Source organism: Equus przewalskii, chromosome 18 (genome assembly GCF_037783145.1).
Source record: "Equus przewalskii isolate Varuska chromosome 18, EquPr2, whole genome shotgun sequence".
Lineage (NCBI taxonomy): Eukaryota > Metazoa > Chordata > Mammalia > Perissodactyla > Equidae > Equus > Equus przewalskii.
The window spans coordinates 29,011,387-29,038,453 of record NC_091848.1 but is presented as its reverse complement, the minus strand read 5'-3'; the positions used below and the strand labels follow the sequence as shown (position 1 = coordinate 29,038,453).

The following is a 27,067-nucleotide window of genomic DNA, read 5'->3' as shown; positions in this document are numbered from 1 at the left end:
CTTTAGCTTTGGTACAAAGGAAGAGCAACATCAATGATAAATATCCTGTTCAATAAAATAGATTCTTTACTTGAGTTCTTTAAAATACATCTGAAGGTTGAAAGTAAAAATTATAACATTGTCTGATGGAGTGTTCAATGTACACAGATGTAATATACATAAAAACTACAATATCATGGGGGAGGGTTATGAAACCAACACTATGGTAAGGTCTCTACATTCCATTTGAAGTGGGAAAATATTGTTTCTCAGTAGACATTGAAAAATTAAAAATATTACAATCCCTAGGGCAACCACTAAAAAATATGCAAAGAGATATAGCCAAAAACAAAATACATCAACTAAAATAAAAAACTAAAATAGGTTAAATAATTTAAAAGGCAGAAGAGAAAATGAAAACAGAAGAACAATGCAGGAAACAAACACACAAAAAATAAGTAGTAGATCCAAAAACACTCAAATCAATAATTACATTAAATGCAAATAATGTGAATACACCAATTAATAGAGATAGCCAGAATGGATAAAAAATGATCAACTATATGTTTAGAAGAAATGCACTGCAAATATAATGATAAATATAGGTTAAAAGTAAAAGGATGGAGAAATAATTAGCAAATAATAATCAAAAGAAAGTTAGATTGGCTATAATAATATAAATAAAGACAAAGTAGACTTCATAGCAAAGTGTACAGGGATAAAGAGAAATATTATATAGTGATGATGGGCCAATTTGCCAAGAAGATATAACAATCCTAAATATGATGCACCTAGAAATAGAGCTTCAATATACATGAAGCAAAACTGACAGATTTGAAAGGAAAAAAAGACAAATTCATAATTGGAGTTGAAGATTTCAACACTCTTCTCTCAGTAATTGGCAAAACTAGTAGACAGAAAATACACAAGGATATATAATACCATAAACAAACTGGATCTAATAGACATTTATAGAACACTCCACCCAATAAAAGCAGATTAAATAGTTTTTTCAAGCGCCCGTGGAACCCTCCCCAAGATAAACCATATTCTGACTCATGAAACAAATCTTAACAAATTTAAAAAATTCAAAATCATACAAAGTATGTTTTCTGACCATAATGGAATTAAACAAGGAATAATGGAAAGATAACAGAAAATACCTAAACACTTGGAAATTAAACATCATGCTTCTAGATACACATAGGTCAAAGAAGAAGTCTCAAGGAAAATTAGAAAATATTTTAAACTGAACAAAAAGGGAAACGAAACATATTAAAATTTATGGGATGCAACTAAAGCAGTGTTTGATGGGAAATTTATGAAAGTAAATACTAACATCAGAAGAGAAAAAAGATCTCAAATCAATAATATAAACTTCCAATTTAAGAAACTTAAAAGAGAGGAGCAAACTAAACCCAAAGAAGCAGAAAAAAGGAAATAAGACCAGAAACAATGAAGTTGAAAGCAGAAAGACGACAAAGAAAAATAACAGAAACCAAAATGCTAAGCTGATTCTTTGAAAGATCAATAAAATTGTTAAATCCCTAAGACACAGAGAAAAAGAGAGAAGACAAGTTACTAACAGCGGAAATGAATGAAGAGGCTATCATTTCAGATCCCACAGACATTAAAAGGATAATGGAATACTCTGAACGATTCTATGTACATAAATTAAAAGACTTTGATAAAATTAACCAATTTCTCAAAAATCATAATTTATGCAAACATTCTAAAATAGATTATCTCAATAGTCCTATAACTATTAAAGAAACTGAATTTATCATTAAAGAGCTCCTTAAAAAATAATCTTCAGGCCCAGATAGTTTCACTAGCAAATTCTATCAAAGTTCTGTAAAGAAATAATATCAATTCTACATAAATTTTCCCAGACTATAAAAGATACCTCGCAAAGCACAAATACAGAAATCACATCAATGATAGAATTGCAAACATAAAAATGACCATACATTCATAACTACTAATACCATCTCTCAATGGACTTAACCCTCATTTGCTTTAAACGGTAGTTTCTTTCCTATCTATCAGAGTCAAAACTTTAAAGTCTATAGAATTCTATCTAGTCTTGTCATTTTAGATATTATAAATAATGCTGCAATGAAACTTTCGTTTCTGTATATATATGTGTGTGTGTGTACATGTGCCAGTATGCGTGTGTGTGTGTTTGTGTATATACTTATTTATATTTGAATCATTTGTTGGACAAATTCCTAGAAGTGGCACTTATGAACCAAAGGGTAAGTGCCTTTAAAATTAAATAAAGTAGAATGAGCAAATTTCCCTCCAAATATATTACATCAATTTGTACTCTCACCAGAAGTGAGAAGATTGACTGTTTCCCAAAATCTCCCTGCCACTGGATACCATCAGTCACTGAAATCTTTGCTGAGCAGATAGATGATAAACAACCTCACTGTTTCAATTCACATTTTTTATTATTAGAGAAGTTGAACATTTTATATCTGTTAAACATCTTTGAATTATACTTTTGACAAAGGAGGGGGATTTCATCTTTCTGTTATTAATTTTTAAGTATTTAGTTTATTACAGCTATTAAACCTTTGTCATGTGTTATAATTTTTGAAATATGTCTTTTTTTCCAGTATAAATTTCTCCTTAGCCAAATTTTTCAGCCTTATCTTTGTAAAATTTCTGAGCTTTACATTATGGTTTTCTAAATAAATTATTTTCCTAATAGTTACCTAAACTTGGACTTCTTTCTCCTTTCTCCCTTTTATTAATTTGACTCACATATCAAAGCCTAAATAAAAATCACCTTCTCTGTAACATATTGCAAGTCTTTCTCAGGTACAATAAATCATCTCTTTTCAGTGTGTCTTTAAAAAAATACATACAGCTAAGCACTTTTTGCAAGTAATTTTATACACTTGACTTTCTGCTGTATCATGGTCTTCTCGAGTCTAGAGATCATTTGTTCACCATAATAAGCGCTAAAGAAATGTTTGTGGTTAGACCTAGTATATAAACTTGAAATCTTCTATGAATTTTGAGTCACATAAGATATAGGGCATCATGCTAGATGCTGTGGCCTATGCCTTTCCAAATAAAAAGACAATACCTGCTCTTTTGATATGTATTTCTGGAACGCTACACAACATGAATTTACAAAAACAGATGGTTTTAGATAATTACCACTCAAATCCCTAGGGAAAAACCCAACTCAGCTTAACAGGCCTTCCTTCAAAGTACAAAGACTAAACAAATGCAAAAGTAAGAGTTTTGTACTTTCCATCAATCATTTCAGGAGAACATTTAAGTGTTAATATCATTATCCATCTCTTGAAGACATAACAGGCATGCTTAGATTATAAATAATTCAAAGCTGAGATATAAAGTAATATATTAGACAACAAAATCAAGAGCCAGCAAGGATCTTGGAAACAGGGGCTAAATTATGAAAATTTTGAGAGACCCCATTCACCTTCATGTGCTAATCCAATGCAGTTCGTTCTTCAGTGACATTAAAATCATTCTAATGAGAAGGCACACACATTCTCTGCAATTCAAATTTCCTTTGTTAATAGAGCAAAACATTTTGATTCTGTTTCATGACTAGTTGGTGAGGTGAAGGTTGTATCAAAAATCAATAAAAACGGGATGATTTCAAGACTTCTGCCCTTAATAACCCAACATGTTGTTTCCTGCCCAAAGATTCATATTTCTTGCATGGTGAGAGAATGCTTGGCTGTGATCCCAATTTTTTTTATATTATATGCAAGAGGAAAGTAATTTATGTACACAGTTTTAGAACTATTTAGCTATTTACCTATACACAGAAAAGTGAAAATATGCTGCCAAGTAATGGAAGAAAACAGCCTCACATCAGTTGTAGCAGCTGTCAATTTAGAAGGACTAGTAATCTCAGAGAAGCCTAGTTCTTACGTTTCAAACCAGAACACAAATTACAACGTCCTGAGCAAGCCCACCATTTTGCTACTCCTCTGTTGTTTTCTAGTCCCACCTATGTGGCTTTCACATGTGCACATACATGAGGATTTTGATTGGTCCTAAGACAAGGGAAGACCCAGGATTCACATAGAACTATAATTTATTAGCAATGCGTTAGTTCTTTGGAGACAAAAACAGGGCAGCCACAGATAGGAAGTTTTGTTTATTTATTCAAGTCCATTCTCACTCTGCTTGTATATTCTTTTCAATACAGTTGTTCCTAAGTGACCTACTTTGTTTTCCCCACTGACCAAAACCCCATTTCATTTTGTTTTCTAGCTTTTTCTGAATCACTTAAATCTCTCACTCCTTACAAATTTTTCTATCCTGGGTCAGATTTCTTGAATTCTTGTTACCCCAATCTAATCTAGTAAACAATTTCAAGCTCGAAGGTGCTAATAAGTGATGGTAGAACTCCAGTTCATCATTCCTAATTGCCAATGAATTCCCAAGCCTCTCCAGAGGAGGGGAAAGTGTGGCAACTACTGTATTACTATCCCATGAGGGAAGGGTGGAGGTTTCCCTACACAGGGATCCCTAAACTTCGTAGAAAAAGAAATATTCAAGAACTAGAGTGCAAGTGCCTCTCAAATACAATACTTGGAGGAAGAATGAGAAAAGATTGAGTCCAGTAACATTGGTGGAATACTGACATTGCTGCTGACTACACAGGTCATCCCAGAAAAGTTATTTGATCTCTTTTCCTTTTGATTTATTAATTTATAAAACAAGGATAGTAATTTCTACCTCACAAAGTTATTGGAAAGATTAAATGTCAGATGTGTAAAATACCAGATCATCATCAAATATTGAAGCCTAAGAAAAATGTAATTCCAAAGAGTTGTAATTCAGCCATCTAACAGCAAAATTTGGATCACTTTCAAACTGAATACTCTGTTTCCATCAAGTCACTTCTCTTATGAGCATTATTAAAAGTCTATTTCAGACTCAATATCAAGTGTATATAATAATAACTGACGCTCATGAAAAAATCTTGAACATAAATGGATAATCCTCTTAAATATCATTATTTCTTAAATAACTATAACCTAGAAAACATAAGGCAGTGCATTCTTAGCTCAACAAGGCACTTATCACAAGAGCAACTACATCTATGCATTTTCCTGACTTTCTCTTCTTTGTTCTTAATAACCCTCTTCCAACATCATTGTATAACTTACCTGACTCTTTCCCAAATACTCCACTAAGTTTTCTCCAAAGTTTCCTTTAGCGATGTTGTAAAAGCAACAAAACGGACTTTAAATAATAGAAGTTTTAGAACTCAAATAGAAAATCTGGGTACTTTCAAACAGAATTAGGAAAACAACGGAGGTAAAGAAATTACCTAAAAAGCGTAACATTTTCTACACTGACACAGCATAGTCAAAAAGGAAGGAATACAAGAGGAAGACAGGACTGGAAGCTCTGCTCCTGTGAAAGTTCAAGCCAAGAACGGCCCCCTGATTGGAGATATTCTAGAGCAGTGCTACCCTATACACTACCAACTAGCCACACATGGCAATTTAAATTTAAATTAACTAAGGTTAAAATTATGTTCCTTATTTGCATCAGCCACACTTCAAATGCCCAAAGGATACATGTGGCTAGTGGCTACTGTGTTGAACAATACAGAATATCAAACATTTCCATCATTGAAAAAAAGTTCTTTAGGGCAGGCCTGTTTCAAAGAGAACTTTCTGACTTTTTAGATAACTTCTGTATCTCATTTCTTATGATTTCAAAGTTCCTGAGGGCCTACTATGTGTCAAACACTAACAAATATGGAGCATGACAAAATATGGTCCCTGTCCCCTTTAGAGACAGAGATATAAACAACTCTAATATTGTATAATAAGTAATATGACTAAAATATACCTAGGTTACTTCAGAGTGAATGGTCTCAAGTTAAGACTGGTGGAGAATAATGGTATGGCAAGTTTTCCCAGAGAAGGTAGGACAAACTGAGTGTTGAGAGATGGACAGGAATTGGCTAGATGAGAAAAAAATGGGATGTTGTCAAGGAGAGAATTTCCAATAAAATAAAGAAGTAAAAAACAGCACAACATATTAAGAAACCACATACTTCAGTATGTAAAAAAATAACAATAATGGGAACTGTAAATGAAAAAACTTGATTCTCCAATTTAAACTTTATAACTTTTGCTTGCTTCTATGAGGCCAAGACCAGAACAGAAAATCCCTGGAGAGCCCCATCAACTTAAAAGGTGTATTATTAAGTTGAGGATAGCCTCACTTCGAAGTCACTTTCAGATCAGAATTTACCCATGTTTATGTTTAATTATAATACATTCCAAGGCCTTGAGTGACCTGCCCCTTGGATTTATGTGTCAGTTTCCTTTCACTAGCTCAAGGATAATTGAGAACTGTATCCATATTAGAATGGAAGGGGTCAATGAAGAAATGCTATTTTTCCCTATTAATTTGGTGACAAAACATCAGTATACAGGTGTTACCTCCCAATAAACCCATTGCAAGTTGGGAATATTGTAAGTTGAAAATGCATTTCACACACCTAATCTACCGAACACCATACCATAGCTTAGTTTAGCCTACCTTAAATGTCCTCAGAATACTTACGTTAGCCTACAGTTGGGCAAAATCATGTAACACAAAGACTATTTTATAATAAAATGTTGAATATCTCATGTAATTTATTGAATACTGTACTGAAAGTGAGAAACAGAATGATTGTAAGTATATGGATTGTTTACCCTTGTGATTACGTGGCTACTGGGAGCTGTGGCTGCTGCCACTGCCCAGTATCACAAGAGAATATTGTACTGCATATCGCTATCCTTGGGAAAAGAAAAAATTAAAAAATCGAAGCACTGTTTCTACTGAATGCATTATCACTTTTGCACCATCGTAAAGTAGAAAAATCGTTAAGTTGAACCATCATCATAAGTTAGGGACCGTCTATATTTACAAAGTTACAACTTTCTATTTTTGGTTGTTTCCTCTCCCTTTTCTCCACTTCACCTTCCCCAATATTAAAAAATACAATTTTTACAAAATTGTACACAAAATACAAAATGCAAAAAATACAAATCTATATCAAAGAGTATATAGTGAAAATTCCAATAAAATTTTATATCAGACAAAAAAGGCAAGACATACAAAAACATCTACTTAAGTTCTTTCATTTGTACAATTCCTTTAAATAAAATAATTTGGTCCCCCTCCCCACCAAAAAAGAGGTGAGGCATTTTATAAAGCACTCTCTTTAATCATGGCAGCAGACACTCTATGACATTCCACTCTCTTTCAAGCTCCTTTTTTTCTAGTTTTCTAGAAGCTTTTTTTAACAGAAAAAGCAACAGAACTTGTGTGGTAAATGAATCATAAAAACAAAAAGGAAAGAAAAGAAAACCCACCAGCACTATGGACTGCGCAAACAGGAAATTTCATCTAAACAGCTCATGAAAGTGTTTTACCATCATTAACCCATTACACTCCTTAGCTGCCTGGGAAGTGTGTGGCACATAAGATCTCACCATTTTGTAGACGAGAAACTGAGGCCAAAGGTCATGAGTGAGGGCCTGAGTGGTAAAGTAAAAAAAAAGCCTGTTTTATGTATTAGTTATCTTCTTTCCTCTAACTCTATCAACGGGTACTTAAATCTGTGTTTGTATGGAATTTTCTTCATCCTCCTTCATTAAAGAAGGATAATTCCATGAGAGAGGTGTTTTGCCATAGTGGTAAGTGCTTTGGAAAGAATTCAGATCTAGACTCTGGTTCTGATTCTGTCTCTACCAGCTGTAAAATCTTGGGCTGGTACCATCCTCTCTAAATCGAGATAGACATGAAGAGCAATTCAGATAAAGGGTACAAGAAACTATTTCCAACCCCCTTCCCGACATCAGTGGATATATATGCATCATGAAAAGTTGAGGGAGACCCAGAATCCACAAGCTCCTAATTTTTTCTCTGCCCACCATATTGACTCACTTTCCAATGGCCTTGCCCATTCAGAGCCACCTGTCTTATAATATGCCATGAAAAAGGCAGGTGTAACAGAGGTATGGATAGCATGGCCCACAGATTAAAGGGGAAGCCTAGCCACTCACCCACATGGGGTCACTCAGGTCCGAGTCCTGCATGCGGATACAGTCCATGCTAATCTCAATCTTGTTTGTCGCACCATTTTCTGAAGGTTCATCCACAAAGTTCAAGTCAATGGGCTGAACTGAACAAATGGGCCTACCATAAAGAAGAAACAAAAGTGTGTTAGGCATGGAAAGGGACTAAAACACACTCACCCAGTTGGTAACAATGAGCTCTTTCTGCTTCATAGTTGGCAGCCCTCGTTGCTTGGAGTCAGAAACCCTAGATTTGAATCTTTACCAGATGTGTAATCTCAGGCAGTTCAAATCTAAGCCCTATGTGTAAAATGGGAGTGATGATCCCTGCCCTCATCAAAGAATTGCTGGGTGGAATACAGGACAGAAGGGAGGTACCAGGGATGTGGGATTTTATACCCGATCCCATAGGGTCCCCAGTGCTCTGGTATTCTTTCATCTTCCCATTAATTTACTCATTCATCCAAACCTGATCTTAAGAAAGGAGATAATAATTCTGTTCCTAGCAAGGCATAAATGACCAACAAAGTTTAGTGTTTTACTTTCTCAGGGGGTATTTGCATTGTAACAGTAAGTAACAGTCTTTAAGCCAAAGGAATGGATTTTGAGTATCAGGGAGTCATTGAGGAAGTTATTTTGGGTTGGAAAGGAGAAAATTATACATTATTACAATACCTTGGAATAATAATGATCTTTTGGTGTTGGAAACTGAATAAATCTCTACTGAATTTTACACACAGAGATAATATTGGAGTGAATAAATTTTTCCCAACAATATTAACTGATTTGTATTGATTCCAGAAACATGCCCTTGTAAGCAATATGTGGACCATCCACAATGATCTACTTATAATAGTTCAAGTACAACACTTTTTGCTTATTTCATACTTACTGTTCCAGAAAATCCCAGATATGCTGAAAAACCTCTGGACTGAGGAATTCACTTGTCTGTGTGCTCTGGGACATGGTGGATCGGTAATAACTTTCTTTCCAAGAGAAATGAGCTGGGGTTTCTACAAACCTTAAAAGGACAAAATAGAAACTAGAATTATAGTTTCTGTATTTATGATACTGACTATTAAAATTAAAGCATACTCGATCAAGAAAAACATCAAGCACATCTTCAAAATCATGCAGCTATCTACAGCAAACTTTACAAGTTGCACCGTTGATGTTTCTTGGGGCAGTGGCATGGATCCCATTTTGCCATGAAATCAGACAATCAAGTCTTCTATCAAAGCTCTTATTTCTTAACTAATAATGTTATTACACTCTACACTTCCACTATCCGACATCTACGTTCTGCAGATTTCAAAAAGAAAATAAACATTTCCTCATTAAGGGTGATAGCGAGTCTAATCTACTATTAAACCCTTTTTATAAATGTCTCAACTGATTATCTGCCCATTCAGCCTCAGCAGGTAAAAACTAGACTCAGAAAACAGAAATAAGTTCAGAAAACCTAAATTTCATCCTCAGCATAATAACCCTTCTCATAACTACCATCTTAGCATCATGCCCAGGGAAATTGAACTCAAACCTCTGCATCTAGATTTTTTTTTTAATCACCAGTTACTTACCTTAATGGATGTGGGGGTGGTTTTTAATTGGAGTGTAGAATTCTGTGTTAGACTAGGAGATAAGCAAACACCTGAATACATTGCAAAGGAATAGTATTTCTGTTTGCTTCATTTTGTTGCAAGATCCTAAAGTCTGTCTTTACTTAAAAAAAAAAATTAATCTTGATCCTACATATGTGAGGGAAAACAGTTTTCTTAGGTGATGCTTTCTCCAAATCTGTGTATTATCTGTACAGATTATCTTAGTTCGTGATTCATTGTGATTATCAGTAGGTTGATTTTACCCCAAGATGAAATTAGCTAAGCTCTTAATCATTACTGTTAATATTATAAACAGTTCAATAAACAGTATACTAGGATAGTCACTCATCTTAAATTTGCAAATGAATGCTCTGGTCTAGTTACATAATAGAAGATAATAGCCTCAGATTTATTGCTGATGATTTCCAAGCTATATGGAGAAACACATTCATTTACTCAAATCAGACATGTATAGAGCATTTATTATTTGTCAAGAAGTAAAATGGGCAGCGGAAATAAAAAGCAAATAAGACTGTCTCAGCCTATAGAAGGTTATGGTGTAGAAGGTAAGACAGGAAAACAAACCTCTAACAAATGTAAAAGACGATGTATAATACTATAAAAGCACAAAGATGAAATACAGCTTCTCAGCTGAAGGATCAAGAAAAGAGCTTTAAATGATGAGAAAAAATTAGCCAGACCAGGTAAAGACTAATGGTATGGAGTGAGCAGTCCATGGCAATAGCAAAAACAGAATCCTAAATTGGAAAATAACTTGGTGTATGTGAGAAAATTACACACAACTCTACATTAGTACAGTGTAAAATTTTGGGGCAGAGATTGCTGGGAGATAAAGCTGGAGAGGGAACTGATAACTTGTATGATATATCAAAAAAAAAAGGCTTCAATATTTCTAGTGAGTATTAAAGGATATTTTTTGCAAGATATTTTTAAAAGAATTTTTTATTTTGAAATAATTGTGGATTAATATGCAGTTGTAATAAATAATAAAGAAAGAATCCATGTATCCTTTACCCAGTATCCCCTAATGGTAAGTAACATCTTACAAAACTATCATATAGTATCACAAACAGGATATTGACATTGATGTAATCCACTGATCTTATTCAGAAATTCTCAGTTTCACTTGTTCTCATTTGCGTGTGTGTTTAGTTCTATACAGTTTTTTATCACATGCGTAGTTAAGATATCTATGTCTATGGGATTAAAGGATTTGAAGCAAGAGATTGACACTGTCAGAACATATTTTATACTGATAAACCCAGAAGTTGTGTGCAGGAAGGATTTATAGACTATCGGTTTATGGGCAAAGTGGTTATTTAGCAGGCTGTTGCGCTAGTCCAGGTAAAACAATAGGATGATAGCAGAAGAGGGATGGAGAAGATGGGGACAAATCCGATTATTAGTGAAAAGGCTGAATCAGATATTGCTTATATTACTGATGGAGGGAGAAGGGAGAGTCAAGGCTGACTTCAAGTTTCCAGCCTTCTTGGACTGAGTAGCTGATGATTACCTAAATCAGTAAATACAGTTTGAAGATCCTGCTTGGAGAAAAAAGAGAGTTGATGAGTTCCATCTTAACATGTTGAATTTAAAGTACCTATGGCATACTTAAAAAGTGAATTAGAGAGTTAAATACACCTCAAACTCTGGGAAGAGGAATGGGTCAGGAGTTTAGAAGCAGAAATCCTTATCATAGGGTGAAGATGGATCCATGAAAATGGATAAAATGACCTGTGCAGAGCAGGTGCCATGAGAAGAGGAGGGGTCCTATTTGGAGAATCGAAGAGCTAACAGACACTGAGAAGTTTATGGCATCTTGGAAGCCCAGGGAAACATTTTTTTTTAAAAATCAGGAGTGTTGAATGTGGCAGAGGGATCCAGGAAGATAAGACCTGAAAAATATCTTCTAGGTTTGACCTGAGGAGGTCATTGGCACCCTTGACACTAACACTTTCTGTAAATTAACGAAGTCACAAAGGTAATTTCAGTGGTTTGAGAAGTAAATGGGGGGGGTGGGTTAGGGAAACATTCCTTTGATATATTTCGACAAGAAGAATCTGAGTTATACTTAAGAGAAAAAGCGGAAAGGAAGGAGCCAGTGAAGACAGAGAACAATTTAAGATATTGGAAAGAAAGGAATAGAGAGAAGGAAGGTCCTAGAAGAGGCAACAGGAAGGGGTCAAGGGCATAGGTAGAGAAGATGGCCTTGGACTTAAACCCTTAAATCCCTCATTCCAGGATGAAATAAAGGAGACAAAATTAAGTGTAGATGTAAATATGTTTACAGAAGACAGAGGTCATGCCTGATAGCCTCAATTTTCTTTTTTTTTTCTTGAGGAAGATTAGCCCTGAGCTAACATCTGCTGCCAATCCTCCTCTTTTTGCTGAGGAAGACTGGCCCTGAGTGAACATCTGTGCCCATCTTCCTGTATTTTATATGTGGCATGCCTGCCACAGCATGGCTTGACTGTGTGTGTAGGTCTGAGCCCAGGATCTTTAACTGGTGAACCCTGGGTTGCCAAAGCAGAATGTGTGAACTCAACTGTTGCACCACTAGGCCAGCCCTCCCAATTTTCTTCATGAAGCAGGAGGCAAAGTTATCTGATGAAAATGAAGGAATAAGGCATTGAGTGGCTAGCTGGAGGAAAAGATGAAGGTTTAGAAATGTGGGTGAGGTTAGGAAACATGAATACACCATGGTCCCAACTTGCACAGTTCTTTGATGCTCTCTAGTTTATACCACTTCTAGTTTATAAATAGGCAAAGCACTACTGGCTATTGTTTCACTGAATAGGTCGTTGGTGCCAGAGAACTGAGGAAATGGTGAAGAGTAGCTTGGGGTCCAGATTGAAAAGGGAAGGAACGGGATGAGGACAGGGACAAGAATGAAGAAGCAACGGAACTGGATGCCTTATGAGGTCAAAAGCATGTACAAAGAGAGAGCGAAGCAGGAAAGTTAAACCTGTGGAGACTGAAGTAAGAGTAGGCTGTCAGAGTTTATGACGTCCATGACAACCACATCCAGAAAATTCGACCATAATTAGAAAAGCATCTGAAAATCTACTATCTTTCATTTGAAAGGGTAAATTAATTTTATTTACTTCCTTTTTGGAGTTGAGGCAGACTTGGTTTATACATTCCCAACTAGGGAATAGAAAGGAAGTGAAATTGAATAGATCTAATACTGAAGAGAAAGTGATGAAGAATACTCTCAAGGATGACACTTTTTGATATGTTTGATTTACATTAAAATTTTTCTTCGGATAAAACAAAAGAAAAGGGAAGCGAGGAAAATAAAAGTAAAAGCAATTCCTAACCAGTTACGAAAATGGAGCTCAACAAATTTATGAATTTTTCAAACCCCCAAATGCAAATAAACTCTCACACGAATTGTCATGTACGTGGACCCACAAATGTACCCCTAACATCCAAAGACCTAAACACTGTGATTGGTAGCCTAACAGCCAGGTGAGCACTAGAAGGGAAACACAACAACATAAAGTAGATTCTCAGCAATAATAATATTCAGTGTGTGAGATTCAATACAGAAGAGTGTAAGTTTTTTTAAAGTTGGCTGCAATGTAGGTATAAAATCTGAGATTGGGGGTTAACATGACTTAGGTCTTAAATAAAAAAGAGTTTGGGGCTTATTCAAAAGCAAAGAAGGAGGGTTAGATGGAAGGAAGACACTATCAATTTCTCCAAAGCAGAAGAGAGAAAAATACCATTGGCTCCACAGTCATTTAAGTCTACTTTTTTCACTATTTCCACATGGAAGTTCTGGTTTCTCTCCATGCTTACTCTGCCATTCCTTTGATTCACATTTTCCTTTTAGTTTCTCTCTGACTTCTAAAACGCCTTCCCTGTATTTTTGATGTCACCACTAATCAGCTACAAAACCCTGGACAAGCCTCACAGCTCTGTGAGCTTCGACTTGCTTGAGTGTGACATAGGGACAATCTTCTCTGCTCTGTTGCCTCTCAACGCTTCCCCAATCCTCAATGATCTCTTGCCCACAAAGTAGTTCCTGGTCCCTCATTTGAAATATAATCTTTCTTCTTCAAACTTTCTTGACCTTTTGTTGCATCTTGTCAACGCCAGTTGATCCTATTTTGCTTGTACAATAATTAATCTACTGCAGACGATTTTAAGTAACTTCAGGGGAAAACCTATATCTCTGATCTTTGCACTTCTTGCAGTTTTCTTGCAGTTCCTTGAGGTTAGAGTGAAAGGAACATGGATTTTGGAGTGAGACAGACTTGGGTTCAAATCTCAGCTCTACTAGACATACTGTGAGGCCGTGGTCAAGTTACTTAGCCTCTTTGTACCTTAGTTTTTTGAGTATGCTTTCTTCATAGCGTGGTTGAGGGCCTTACCTGAAACACCACGCTGCACATTTTCTATGCAGTGTCTGGTAGTCAATACATTGGTCCTCTTAGGTCAAATACTATATAATTTGTATCCGGGAAATACTTGCTGAATGGAACTAAATAATAGTGTATTGAAAGATCTGTTAAATCTGTAAAAGTGTCAAACAAAAGTAATTATCTTAAACCTGAATTATCCCCGATTTCTCTCTAATTCAAACCATTCTTTCTCTATCTGTGTCCTGGGCCAAAATAATGCCCTCATCACCTCTCACGTTTTTCTAGATCACCTTTATCTCAGGCTTACTACATTAAATTGGCAACTTCACCCCTCAGGGCCTCAAGCTTCAAGGGGGCTTTATTACAAAAGATGGAGGAGGGGTTTGGGAAAAATTGGTGGTTTTCCAATTGTGTTTCATGAAATCCTAAGGTTCCTGTTTCCTCACCAGATGTAAACAAATGGCTTTCCTGGTAGGACTCCAGACACCCCTCCTTCTGAACACGATGAAGTTTGGCTTTTGCCTATCTTACGTATATGAGAGTTCTGAGTAAGATTTCATTTGAAGAAAGGATTCTGTTAAAAAAAAATGGTTTAGGTAAAAACATCTTTAAGGTCTCTTTGCAAATCCAGTATTGATTCTCATTCTCTGAATAAAGATGTAAAAGATTACTGAGAGAAAGGACAGCAATCAGCTGGTGACATAGGGCAGGAAGAGTAAGGTAAATCCTACCTGTTTTCCAAGTCTCTGCCTTTGAGTGAATCTCAGCATCAATTTACACAGGGAACAATCACTCTGTTCAAATGGATTTGTCAAACCAGTCACACCCAAAGATAAAAAGTCTAAAGTCAAGTTGCTTTTTTTTTCTTTTCAGCTTGTTTTTTCATGGATTAACTATCCTTCACTCTTTGTATTAACTCAGCCATAAAACCAACCCTACTCTTTGTAGAAATGACCTGAAAACACCAAGGGGTATCTGCTAACAGTCTGCATTCCCTCTTGCTTTTCCTGTTCAGCCCCAAAAGTCATCGCTCGAGTCTGTCACACATTTAATTTCTTTCAGTTCTCCTGAAAAAAATCTCCAAATCTCTAAAATTTCAGAGTTCAAAATAACCTTAGTCTTATAGATAGATTTTAGAATTAATAGATCTCGAGACCATCAAACTCAATTTTCTCATTTAATAGATGGAAAAGTTTAAATCTAAAAAGAACTAGTTCACTCCAGCTATATTGTACTCCGCATAGATCTTTATCCATAGTCCAACAGGAATAAATTTACGCACCAGACGCTAATTCTCCTGATGAATTACCCAACTCTTGGCCTCTTGCAGCAGTTCCCATATTTATCATTTTCTAAGTAGTTAGAGCCTCCTTACTTCCCTCTAGAACCTTGTAACTTAAAGCTATAAAACTAGAAATATACTTGATCCTATACAAACATTCTTTAATTCACTTAACAAAATAAAGCAGTATTTAGTGGTGATGCAGACCAGAAGCTCACTGGCTGCTCCTAGATTTCCTGATTCAAAGGCTCCCTTGTCAGGGTGTCAGCTGTTCTGCTAGATAGAGAAGATGGCACCAGGAATCTCCAGGAGAGCAGACCCAGAGGGACCGCCTCACCCACTGTGCTCACAGTTGGGAAGATGTTGTCATACACAAGTCTAACTTTTGAGGATCTTATAGAATGTCAAAGTTGGCTGTGCCCTTACAGACTGTCTAGTCTTGCTCCCTTATTTCATAAGGAAACTGAGGCCCAGACCTGAAGAACTCATCCTACATTTAGTGTTGTGCTGGAGGATTGGCTAATATAGGCAGACCATTAAATTTTCTGGAATTTTCCAAGCCAGTTGTTAAACACAATCATTATTATAATTTATTGTTATAAAATATTAAATTTAAATTATTTAAAAAACAAAGATAATCCTCAAATCTGATCACTTCCTAATTATTTTACTATGCTCTCTGTTCCTGAAAGCCATTTTAAAAAATAATGTATTTCCCTGATAGCTGATGATGTTGGGCATCTTTTCATATGCCTGTTGGCCATCCGTATATCTTCTTTAGAGAAATCTCTGTTCAGATCTTTTGCCCATTTTCTAATTGGATTGTTGGTTTTTTTGTTGTTGAGCTGTATGAGTTCTTTGTATATTTTGGATATTAACCCCTTATCTGATATGTGGTTTGCAAATATCTTCTCCCAATTGTTAGGTTGTCTTTTCGTTTTGTTGCTAGTTTCCTTTGCTGTGCAGAAGCTTTTTAGTTTGATGTAGTCCCATTTGTTCATTTTTTCTTTTGTTTCCCTTGCCCGGTCAGACATGGGGCTTGAAAATATGCTGCTCAGACCAATGTCATAGAGCGTACTTCCTATGTTTTCTTCTAGAAGTCTCATGGTTTCGGGTCTTACATTCAAGTCTTTAATCCATTTTGAGTTGATTTTTGTGCATGGTGTAAAGGAATGGTCTACTTTCGTTCTTTTGCCTGTGGCTGTCCAGTTTTCCCAACACCATTTATTGAAGAGACTCTCCTTTCTCCATCGTATGCTCTTGGCTCCCTTTTCTAATATTAGCTGTCCATAAACGTGTGGGTTTACTTCTGGGCTCTCAATTTTGTTCCATTGATCTGTGTGTCTGTTTTTGTGCCAGTACCATGCTGTTTTGGTTACTATGGCTTTGTAGTATAATTTGAAATCAGGAGTGTGATACCTCCAGCAAATCAAAACTACAATGAGGTATCACCTCACTCTGGTCAGAACGGCTATAATTAACAAGACAGGAAACAACAAATGTTGGAGAGGGTGTGGAGAGAAGGGAACCCTTGCTCACTGCTGGTGGCAGTGCAAACTGGTGCAGCCACTATGGAAAGCAGTTTGGAGTATCCGCAGAAAATTAAGGATAGATCTACCATATGATCCAGCTATTCCACTGCTGGGTATTTATCCAAAGAACTTGAAAACACAAAGGCATAAAGATATTTGCACCCCTATGTTCATTGCGGCATTATACACAATAGCCAAGACATGGAAGCAACCTAGGTGCCCATCAAGGGACGAATGGATAAAGAAGATGTGGTATTTATACACGATGGACTACTACTCAGCCATAAGAAATGACGAAATCCAGCCATTTGTGACAACATGGATGGACCTTGAGGGTATTATGCTGAGTGAAATAAGTCAGAGGGAGAAAGTCAAATACCATATGATCTCACTCATAAGTAGAAGATAAAAACAACAACAACAAAAAATCACATAGCATTGGAGATTGGACTGGTGGTTACCATTGGGGAAGGGGGCAGGGGGGAGGGCAAAAGGGGTGATTAGGGTCACACGTGAGGGGATGCACTATAATTAGTGTTCGGGTGGTGAACATGATGTAATGTATACAGAATTTGAAATATGATGTACATCCGAAAAAAAAATAAATAAATAATTAAAAAAATAATGTAGTGAAATTGCTTAGATTAAAAAAAAAAGAAAGAAAATCCTTGTCTGTGAATTCATTACCGCCCTTCTCTAATAATGTATTTCAATTAAACGTTTATTTCCAAATGATTCAACTACATATACTGAGTATCTATTATGTGAAAGGCTATGTGGGAGATTTAGTGATGAATGAGACGTTGCTCTTTTGGAAGTTTTTCATAGGTTAGCAACGGAAGTAGAACACCTTCCATGTTTGTCTAATTTTTGCCTTTTGTCATAACCTTTTGTGCTCCAACTCCTAATTTCCCACTGGACTCTGACCTTCTCAAGGGCAGGAAAGCCAGCACAGGTCATTCATTTTGGTTTGTGTTCTACTTGCCTGGTGATTGGCAAGAAAGAACTACCATTGACTGTGACAGGACTTCACTTCCCAGGGCCAGCTTTTCCAGTTTACATATGACTATCTTCAGGCCCAGAGAGGATAAGGAAGTCGTTCAAGATCACTTAGTAAATGATAGATCTGGGATTTAAATTTAAGATTGTATGACTTCCAAGCTCACGCTTTGTTACATTACATACATGACTTCTAATTTTCATTCATCACAAAAGTTGGGCAATATGAAGTCTTCATAGTTGGCAGAATTTTTTTTCCCATATATCCTAATTCTATTTCAGCACAATAGTTATCCTTCCTTGTCAAAATAAGCAGAAAATGACGTGGGAAAACTAGTAGTGATCCATGAAGGATATTACGGAATATCTGGCCTTTCTGCAAAATTGATTAATACTGTGAAGTTGGAGAAACTTCCTCTTGGATAATTATATTGAGGAGTACAAAATAGGGAGGAATCACAATTTGCTTAGCCTAGAACCCAGGGAGTGACAAGCAACAAGGCAGACAGACCTGTAAATAGTAAGTCTCCTTGGACCAACGAGAAAAGAACAGAGGGACCCAAGGATGTACTCCTCACCCTGGATGCTTACAGACTACTTGGATGATCATTTATTATATTCAAACATTAAAGGTGGTAAACAATCTTCAGATCTAGTCAAGGGTTCTCTTTTCATGCCTCAAGAAAGTCTTGCACACTTTACTTTGTAGTGTAATTATTTACTGTCTTACTTTATCATCCTCATTAATATTCTAGCACTTTAAATATGGGATGGTGACCCAATTGACAGAGTATATCTCACACACATAGTATTCAATATTATATTGCTACATAAATAATGATTCATACTTATTATACTTTAGTCTGAAATCACTCACATATATCTCATTTGCTAGTCATATTCTGAACTGTGTATCATATTGAACCATATAAATCTATCATTTTGTATGTCAAAAAGAGTCAAATACTAGCAAGTTCATATGGTAAAAATTCATAGACTGGATATTACTGTCAATATTCTATGCTGAATAACTGATTAAAAGACTTTTCAAGATCATCCATTCCATAAGTAACTGGCATATCCAGGTCTTGAGCCAGATTCTTAGTTTGTTTCTGTTTTTTGCTGAGGAATATTCACCCTGAGGTAACATCTGTTGCCAATCTTCCTCTTTTTGCTTGAGGAAGATTCACCCTGAGCTAACATCCATGCCAATCTTCCTCTATTTTGTACGCGGGTTGCCTCCACAACATGGCCACCAATGAGCAGTGTAGGTCTGTGCCTGAGAATCGAACCTGGGATTGGTGGAGAGCACCAAACTTAACCACTAGGCAATGGGGCTGGTGCATTGAGTAGCATTCTTAGGACAGTGCTACTGAGTGATCAGATGATGTTTGTAACAAGAGATATACTTCTTTGTGTTTTTTTAAAATATAAATTTGTCTAATCTGTATGTGTTTTATTCTAAATATTCTCTCCAAATTATAACAAAAGACAATTTTACTGGTTTATTGGCTGTGTATGTGATGGGCTGAAGAATTAGTAGTACAAAAGAAGCATGGCAGGATGCTGAGAACTCATAAACAAACTCTTTGGAGCAGAATGTTCTTGCTCCTTTTCCCTGTTTTGCTAAATTATCTTATGTGGTCCCCTTCAAACTAAGGGAACCATATATTTCCACCTGTCCTGGCTCCATTAGTTCCAAGTTTTGGTACTGAAATAGCTTAAATCAGAATTTTAAAAACTGTACTTCATTTTATATAACAGAAGATCAGATTTTGTTGGTATAAAAAAATAGAATTTTTCAACATTAAAAATTAATTACTGGGGCCGGCCCAGTGACACAGCGGTTAAGTGCACACTGTCTATTTCGGCAGCCCAGGGTTTGCCAGTTCGGATCCCAGGTGCGGACGTGGCACCGCTTGGCAAGCCATGCTGTTGTAGGCATCCCACATATAAAGTAGAGGAAGATGGGCATGGATGTTAGCTCAGGGCCAGTCTTCCTCAGCAAAAAGAGGAGGATTGGCAGCAGTTAACTCAGGGCTAATCTTCCTCAAAAAAACAAATTTAATTACTTTGCTATTCATGAACAATTTAATTAGATTAATTTTTATGTATTACATCTATGTACCTGATACTCAGAAGTCCTTTGTTTTCCTATCTTCTTTCTATTTTCTTTTGATCATGCTTTACCCTTTTTACAAATGGATTTTACAGGATCTATCTTGTGCACAAAGTTCACGTGACCATGTTTATCTAACCCTATGAAAATTATTCACACCATGCTTATTTCAATAATTTGTCCTGGTAAATTTTATTCTAAATATATTAAACATACAAATTGACTGAAGGGAGGAAATATAGTTTATATAATAAAAACCCACAAATTTTAGAGATCTTTTCCAGAATGGGATATGACATATGTTAAAGGATAGAACCAGCAATAATGCCTAATATTTAATTAATAGATTGTGAGAATTTATTTATTAAGCAACACATTTGTGGGCATCATTGTGAGAGGAACCAGAAGAAAAAGAGAGAGACCCTCCTATCTCTGGTTCATCCTCTACACAGTTCTATATATTTTTTTAGATCTCTAATCTGAAGTTGTATTATCTATTTACTTGTCTGTTGTCAGTTTCCCCCATCAGAATGTAAGCTCAATGGGAACCTATTGCCTTGTTTACTGCTGCATCCCCAGGGCCCTAAAACAGCTCCTGGAAGTATTCCATGATGCCTGTGAAGAATGAATGAGAGCAAAGGAGATTTACTACATTGGAATCTTACGTGTATTTAACTGTACCCCTCTCTCACCTCCCCCGCAAAATTCCTAACACTTCAATGTTAGTTATTGCCTCCACTCCACTTTAGAGATGGGAGGAAATCACAGTTATGAACAATTAGGAAACTTCCACATTATAGCCTCTTGGAGACAGAAACATATGAAAATATCTTTGCATCCCTGTAAATAACAGAATTTCTGACATAATAATGGGGCATTCAGAAACATTTGTTGAATGAATGAATGAATGGCCTGAGTTCACACAGACTAGCAGGGTTAGTAGACACACACAGGTTGAATCGACTCCCAAGTCTTTATTTTTTCTGATAGACCACAATGACTTCTGTGGGGAGGGAAGTGGATATTTTGCAACAACGAAAGAGACAGAAAAATCTTAAAAACCAAGCACAAGAACCAAGAGACAAGTACATCTCCGAAGCTCCTGAGGACTTTGATATGATAACACGACCCAATAAATAAGGTTCCTAATGGTGATCCTGAGTCATTAAGAGGAGTTTACAAGCCACACACTATCCTTGGTTTAAAAAGACAGCAAAGTATGCCTCATTTGCAGAAATATACGTTGAAATATAAAAAGAAAATGCTATTTAAAGAGTCTATATTTATCTAGAGAATTCAACTACCGAGAATGACATATTTCCTAAGGGCCCCTGGTAGATAAGTTTTGTTTTGACTAAATTATTATGGCACTTTTCTTCCTTTCTGATCAGGATCATATCTTGTCTTATAGTGCAGTTTCTTATTTACAGTTTCTACTGGAGTGGTTAGTTCTTAGAGATAAGAAAGAATCTCATTTATTTATTCAGTTTCTGGCTTTTGTGTCTTCACAGTCCAGCACAGTTCCTGGCACTAAATGAGCGTCAAGTGATTGCTTGGCGAAGAAAATACTTGGAAAGGAGCATACAGAAAACAATGCCAACCAACATCTGGATCAGAAACAACAGTTAACATTTGATGCTTCTATAGACAAGGTACTCTGCAAGGTGTCTGACATGCGTCAATTTTTACAACATCTTTTGATGCAGATAGCAATATTATACCATTTTACGGATAAGAAAACTGAAGCCAAGTGGCAATTTTCTTCCCTAAGATCACATGGTAACTGGGAGAATGGTAACTCTGGGGTCTTTAGAATCCAGCTTCAGACCCTCTAGTCTGTTATTTACAAGGTTAATGACTTTGGCCAATTATTCAGCCTCTCTAAGACTCAATTTCCCTATCTGTAATAATGAAAGAGAAAGTAGTACCTATCTCATCCAAGGAGGGAAGGCCTTGGATCCTTACATAGAAAGTTACTCCACTTCCTCAGCAGTAGGCGTCACACTCTAAAGTTTGACAGAATCACCTGGTCTACACTTGGAAAATATACAGTCCCTGTCTCCAACTCCACAAGTTTGTATTTCAGATGATCCAGAGGGAGGCCGAGGAGCTGCACTTTAAAGAAACTGCCCGAATGGCTTCAGGATTCATGTAAATTCTAATCCCTTTGGAGTTTTTATCAAAAAGGGAGCAGCTTGATAAATCTGCATTTTGTCCAAATATTCATCCTCAGATAGGTAAGGTATTATCACAGTCTTGTTCACTAATATGTGTTTTTATCACTTGAATAAAACAATATGGTGTAATAATTACAGTTAATAATACATAACACATACTATATGCTGGGCATTGTTATAAATACTTTATGAATATTAACACATTTAATCCACCCCACAACCCAAGATAAAGCTAGACTATTATAATCCTCATTTTGTAGATAAGGAAACTGAGACACAGAGAGTGTGAGTAACTTTCCCAAAAGTACACAGTAAGTGAGGGCAGCAAACCCAGCAGCCTGGCTCCAGAGCCTGTGCTCCTGTTATCCTCCACTGACTCTCCTGGGGACGGACAAAGGTTAGAGCCTTGGCTTACAGGCGACCTTGGGCAAGTCCCTGCCCTTCTCTGGGATTCAAGTTCCTCCTCTGTGAAGTGAGGGAGCTGACTCTGATGATCTCTAAGGTCCTCTGGTCCCAGGATTCTATCATTCATTATACAGGAGACTTTTGACCTTGCTATTTGATAGGTGAAGGCCCTAGGACTGCTGACAGTAAGACACACCCCCTCTTCGAGAGTTGCCCCATTATTTTTGCTTTACCTGTCAATTCAAAAAATGTCCTTCTGAGTCATTTGTCCTTTGTCATTCCTTCTTGCTGAGGAAACCAAACGTCCTTCAGTCTACAGACGTAGGCCCGTCTTCACAGTTTTCTTCTAAACCCCGCTGTTTCTGTTTAATCAGGCTTCCGGAGAGCTTACACGTGGGCCTGTTAAAACTCATTACTCTCCTAAAGAGGCTCACGGCTTCCTCCCCCTCCTCTTCTATGCGCCTCTTGAGCAATGCCACTCTTCTGAGCTAATTCAACCTCAGTCACATCTCTCAAACTGTCCTCCTCAGCTCTCCACTTGCGCCCTGTTGTCCCATCCCAGCCTGAAACTCTCAGGCTTGTTTCAGCTCTGCATTTCTCAGACCTGCCACCCATTAGAATACCTGGGATGCTTAAAATGCAGGTGCCTGGGCAATACCCCAAACCAATCAAATCAGAATTTTGAAGAATGGAATCTGGGGAGGAGTATTATTTAAAAGTTTAGAAGTTCCACAAGAGATTATCGTACACAGCATGGTTAAGAACCATTGATGTCTTGCTCTGGTCATTCTCAAGTGGGTGGAATTAGCAAATCAGAATCACCTGGGCAGCTGGCTGCTCCTTAGTCCCAGGGAGGGAAGTCTGGGCACGTGAAGCAAACAAGGAGACACCTTCCAGGTGGTTTGGAGAAACCCCTTTATGAAACAAAGTTCTAGCTGAACCTCAAAAGCAAAATGGATTACTACACTTTCCTATCCTATCACCCACCTTAGCAGGGTAACCCAAGGCTCCTCACTGCATCCTGGACCAAGTTAATATTTCTAATCACCAAGAGCAATGTAGCGGAAAAAGTACTTGACAGTAAGATCTATATTCTTTTTCTCCATCTGGACTAACGGGCTGGGTCACTTTGTGGGACTCCCTTTGCCTCTCAAAGCAACATTTTGCCCTATGTGTAAAAGAAGGTTATTGGATTACCAAATAATCATGAAGCTTCCATCCTATTGTATTATTCTACTATTTTAAGGCCCCAAACCTATCGTTGCTCAGCTATTACACAACCAGCCCTAGTTCTTTCTACACTCAGCTGACCCCAGCAATGCATCTAGGCAAACTTATTCCAGACCACAGGTGAAGACCGCCCATTGCAAGCCAATGCCAGAGCTGCAAAGACTTCTTCAAACGTCCTTACTCTTTCAAGCACTATTGCTGCCCAAACTTCAGTTCAGGCCTCTGAATCTCCACAAAGACCTTCCCTGTCAGCGCCCTCTGACAGCAGTGTCACCTGATAGCAATCACCCTCTGCATTTCTGGGCTTCCCACCTCCTGCAGGAAGGCTGCCTTTCAGGACACGACTTGGAGAGAGGAATCTTGCTTACGGACAGGCCATCTGCTCTCACCGCTCGAGATGTCCTGTGATGCTCAGAAGGCGGGTACGGTGTGACTGCAGAGTGTCCCTGGGAGCCTTTAGTTTTGTTTGCTTGCTTTGTCTTAGAGTGAGATAGCCAACCCTGTTAGGAGGTGCTGGCAGATGAAGATGTAGCAGAGAAAGGGCAGCCAGAATCTCTCCCTTCCCCTCCCTGCCAGCTTCCAGTCTTTTAATTAAGAGATGTCATCTGAAGGTGTTGAAGAGAGATGGCCTCTAAGGCCACTTACAATGACATGCTTTCTAGGTACTGTGTACAAGTGTGTGTTTGTATGTTTTACAAAGAATTGAAATATACTTAAGCTAATAATGATAATGAAAATAATAAAGGAAATACTTGACAGGATAAAAAATTAAGATAAAAAATGTTCATGAGTTTTGACCTGCCCTCCAGTGACTAGATTCTCCCTCTTTGCCCTTGTTCTTTGACTTTTGAATCTCGGAATGGAGGGAGAAGAAAAGTGAAGAGCGAACAAATTTTTAGCAAGAGTATTTTAGTCAATCTACAAAATTAAGTGCTCTGAGTCAGAGGTGACAGGGTAAAAATGAAAACTTTGTGGGTTGAGCTTGCTGGGGTGGGGGGATTTGGGGCAGGATTCGGTGGAGGATATTAATAGTGTATAATGTGTGAAAACAGGAGAGAAGAGTAAAGAAGAAAGGAACATTACTCACAGTGATGAATTGGGTCTTTAATATCTTTCCAGAGACCAAGAAAAAGGAGAATTTTAAAAGAATGAAATTAAAAAAAAAATTAAGGTCTATTTGATTGCTCTGTGTTTCTTAAAAGCCATCCCACTTACAGAGCCAACCCAGGCTGGTCATAGACTCAAAGATTTATGAAGCAGGATAATATTAAAGACATTTACTTATATTTCTGGAAAAGATACTTCAAAAATAGTTCCTAGAGAAAAGCAGAGGCATAATTCCACAGAAAAGGACTCTCCCAAGAAATATGGCTCAAGAAAAATGGAAGGCTCTCATCTAAAACAAGGATCTACAAACTACTACCCAGAAAAACTACTGCTGCCTGTTTCTGTAAAGAAAGTTTTCTGGCACACAGCCATGCTCTTTGCTTGGGTGCAGTCCACAGTGGCTTTCAAGCCACTGTGGCAGAGTTAAGCAGTTGTGAAAGATACCATATGGCCTCCAAAGCTGGAAATATTTACTGCTTGACCTTTCATAAGAAAAGTTTCCTGACTCTGATCTAAAAAATGGAATTTTAATTGCATAATCATGAATACTTCAAATTATAAAGGAGAGGCTGGGTAAGTGTGTCAGTTGGTCAGGTGGATGTTTATAAAATAATTTCAGGGTATAAAAAGATTTCTGATAAATTAGATGCAAAAGAGCACATGTGCAAGTGTGGAGTATGGGCCCATCATAAGGGAGAACAAACGGAACACGACAGATGCTGCAAGAACAGGTAGAGAGCTTATAGCTCAGAACCAGAGGAGCCTTCCCCAAAAAGCTGCAGATTAGCTTTAAAACAGATAACATATGTGTGTGTGTATGAAAGAAAGTAATGATTACTAGGAGCAGTAAGACTTCCCTAAGAACAAGTCCTCTCACTTCCTCCAAACCAACTTGGAACACCGTTTTCTATGTCCTGGCTTCTCCGCCTGCATTTACGGGCTTTGTCCTCACCACTCTTTTCTTCTAACTATCCTCTTCAATTTTAGCAATTGGGAAATTTTCCCCTCCCCGCTCAGTCATGTCTGTGCCTGAGAGACATCTCAATTCCTCACATAGAACACTGAAACAGGAGACATTCTTGCATCTAAATCTTTTCTTTATTCCTTTTTATGTTAAATATGCCTCTCTCCAAAGATATTTGCAACAGCTGCCTTTTTTTTTGATTAGGTAATTCAAGGTATATTTCAAAAGTTATTTCCACTGTTTTCCCCTGACAATCCAGTCTCACGTTCATAGTTTCTCTGCCCCCACGGAAAACCAAGTCATTGTTAGTTGGAAAACTTAAAAATGTTATATGTTTCTTTAACCATATTACTATCTTCTATAGCAACCATTAGATTTCTAAACAATATGGCAAGGGTCTTCATTCTTAACCTGTTTAACATTATTTATGCAGTATTTTCAGGTTTATTTTTCCCTATAAGTATTTTATTCCAAAATAAACATAATATCGCTCCTATTCCAGGAGTCTGTGTCCTGTTCTTCAATTGTAGCTCTCTGGTCACCACAAAGTTGTCCCTGGGAATTCTCTCCAGACTCTTGGTAATCAATGTATTTAAAGTCCATCCCCAGTAGATGCTTATGACAGATCCTTGTAGTTTTATGCTGTTACAGACTAGCACTTTCTATTTTTCCGATATGCATCCCCTCTCCATCAGAGCACCCCCTTAATGTCATCTGTCATTAATAATTGTTCATTTTAGCTTCCTGGACCCTGAGGGAAACAGCAGGTTACATAGCAGCCTTTCTGCTTCTCCACCGTAACACATTCCTTAATTCTATCCCTTGCATGTATGTTCCATATGACTACTAATTCTATATCTCTCCTTTCTAAGTTTAGGGTAAAGACTGACTTTTGGAAGCTGAATCCAATTTCAGGCTAAAAAGAAAAAAGAAGAGAACTGCTTTAAAGGAAGGGGCCTATCCAATGTAGAACAGATATCCTTAGGCCTAATGCCCAGATTTTACAGAAGCAATAAACAGCTTAGGGACTAAGTAAGCATGATTACTTTTGATTAATGAGACCAACCTCACTTAAATGAAATTGTTCCCAACCCTGATTTCAGATATTCTCTGTGAACTTCAGGCTTGTGAGGTCATTTTATTAATGTACTGAGCTTAGAAAAATTCAGATTCAGCATATCTGTAGGAAAA

The 27,067-nt window shown here is 37.1% G+C and overlaps 1 protein-coding gene across 6 annotated transcripts in view; it reads right to left on the bottom strand.

Annotated features, from left to right (window-relative positions):
• TP63 (tumor protein p63) overlaps positions 1 to 27,067 on the bottom strand; it is a 224,950-nt gene that overhangs the window by 126,048 nt on the left and 71,835 nt on the right. For all 6 annotated transcript variants that reach the window (XM_070583422.1, XM_008540848.2, XM_070583419.1 and 3 more), the window contains exons 2-3: positions 8,962 to 9,090; positions 8,058 to 8,190 (exon numbers count right to left, since the gene is read on the bottom strand). In XM_070583422.1, coding sequence (XP_070439523.1) covers positions 8,058 to 8,190; positions 8,962 to 9,090 — 262 coding nt within the window. The remainder of the gene's footprint in view (positions 1 to 8,057; positions 8,191 to 8,961; positions 9,091 to 27,067) is intronic.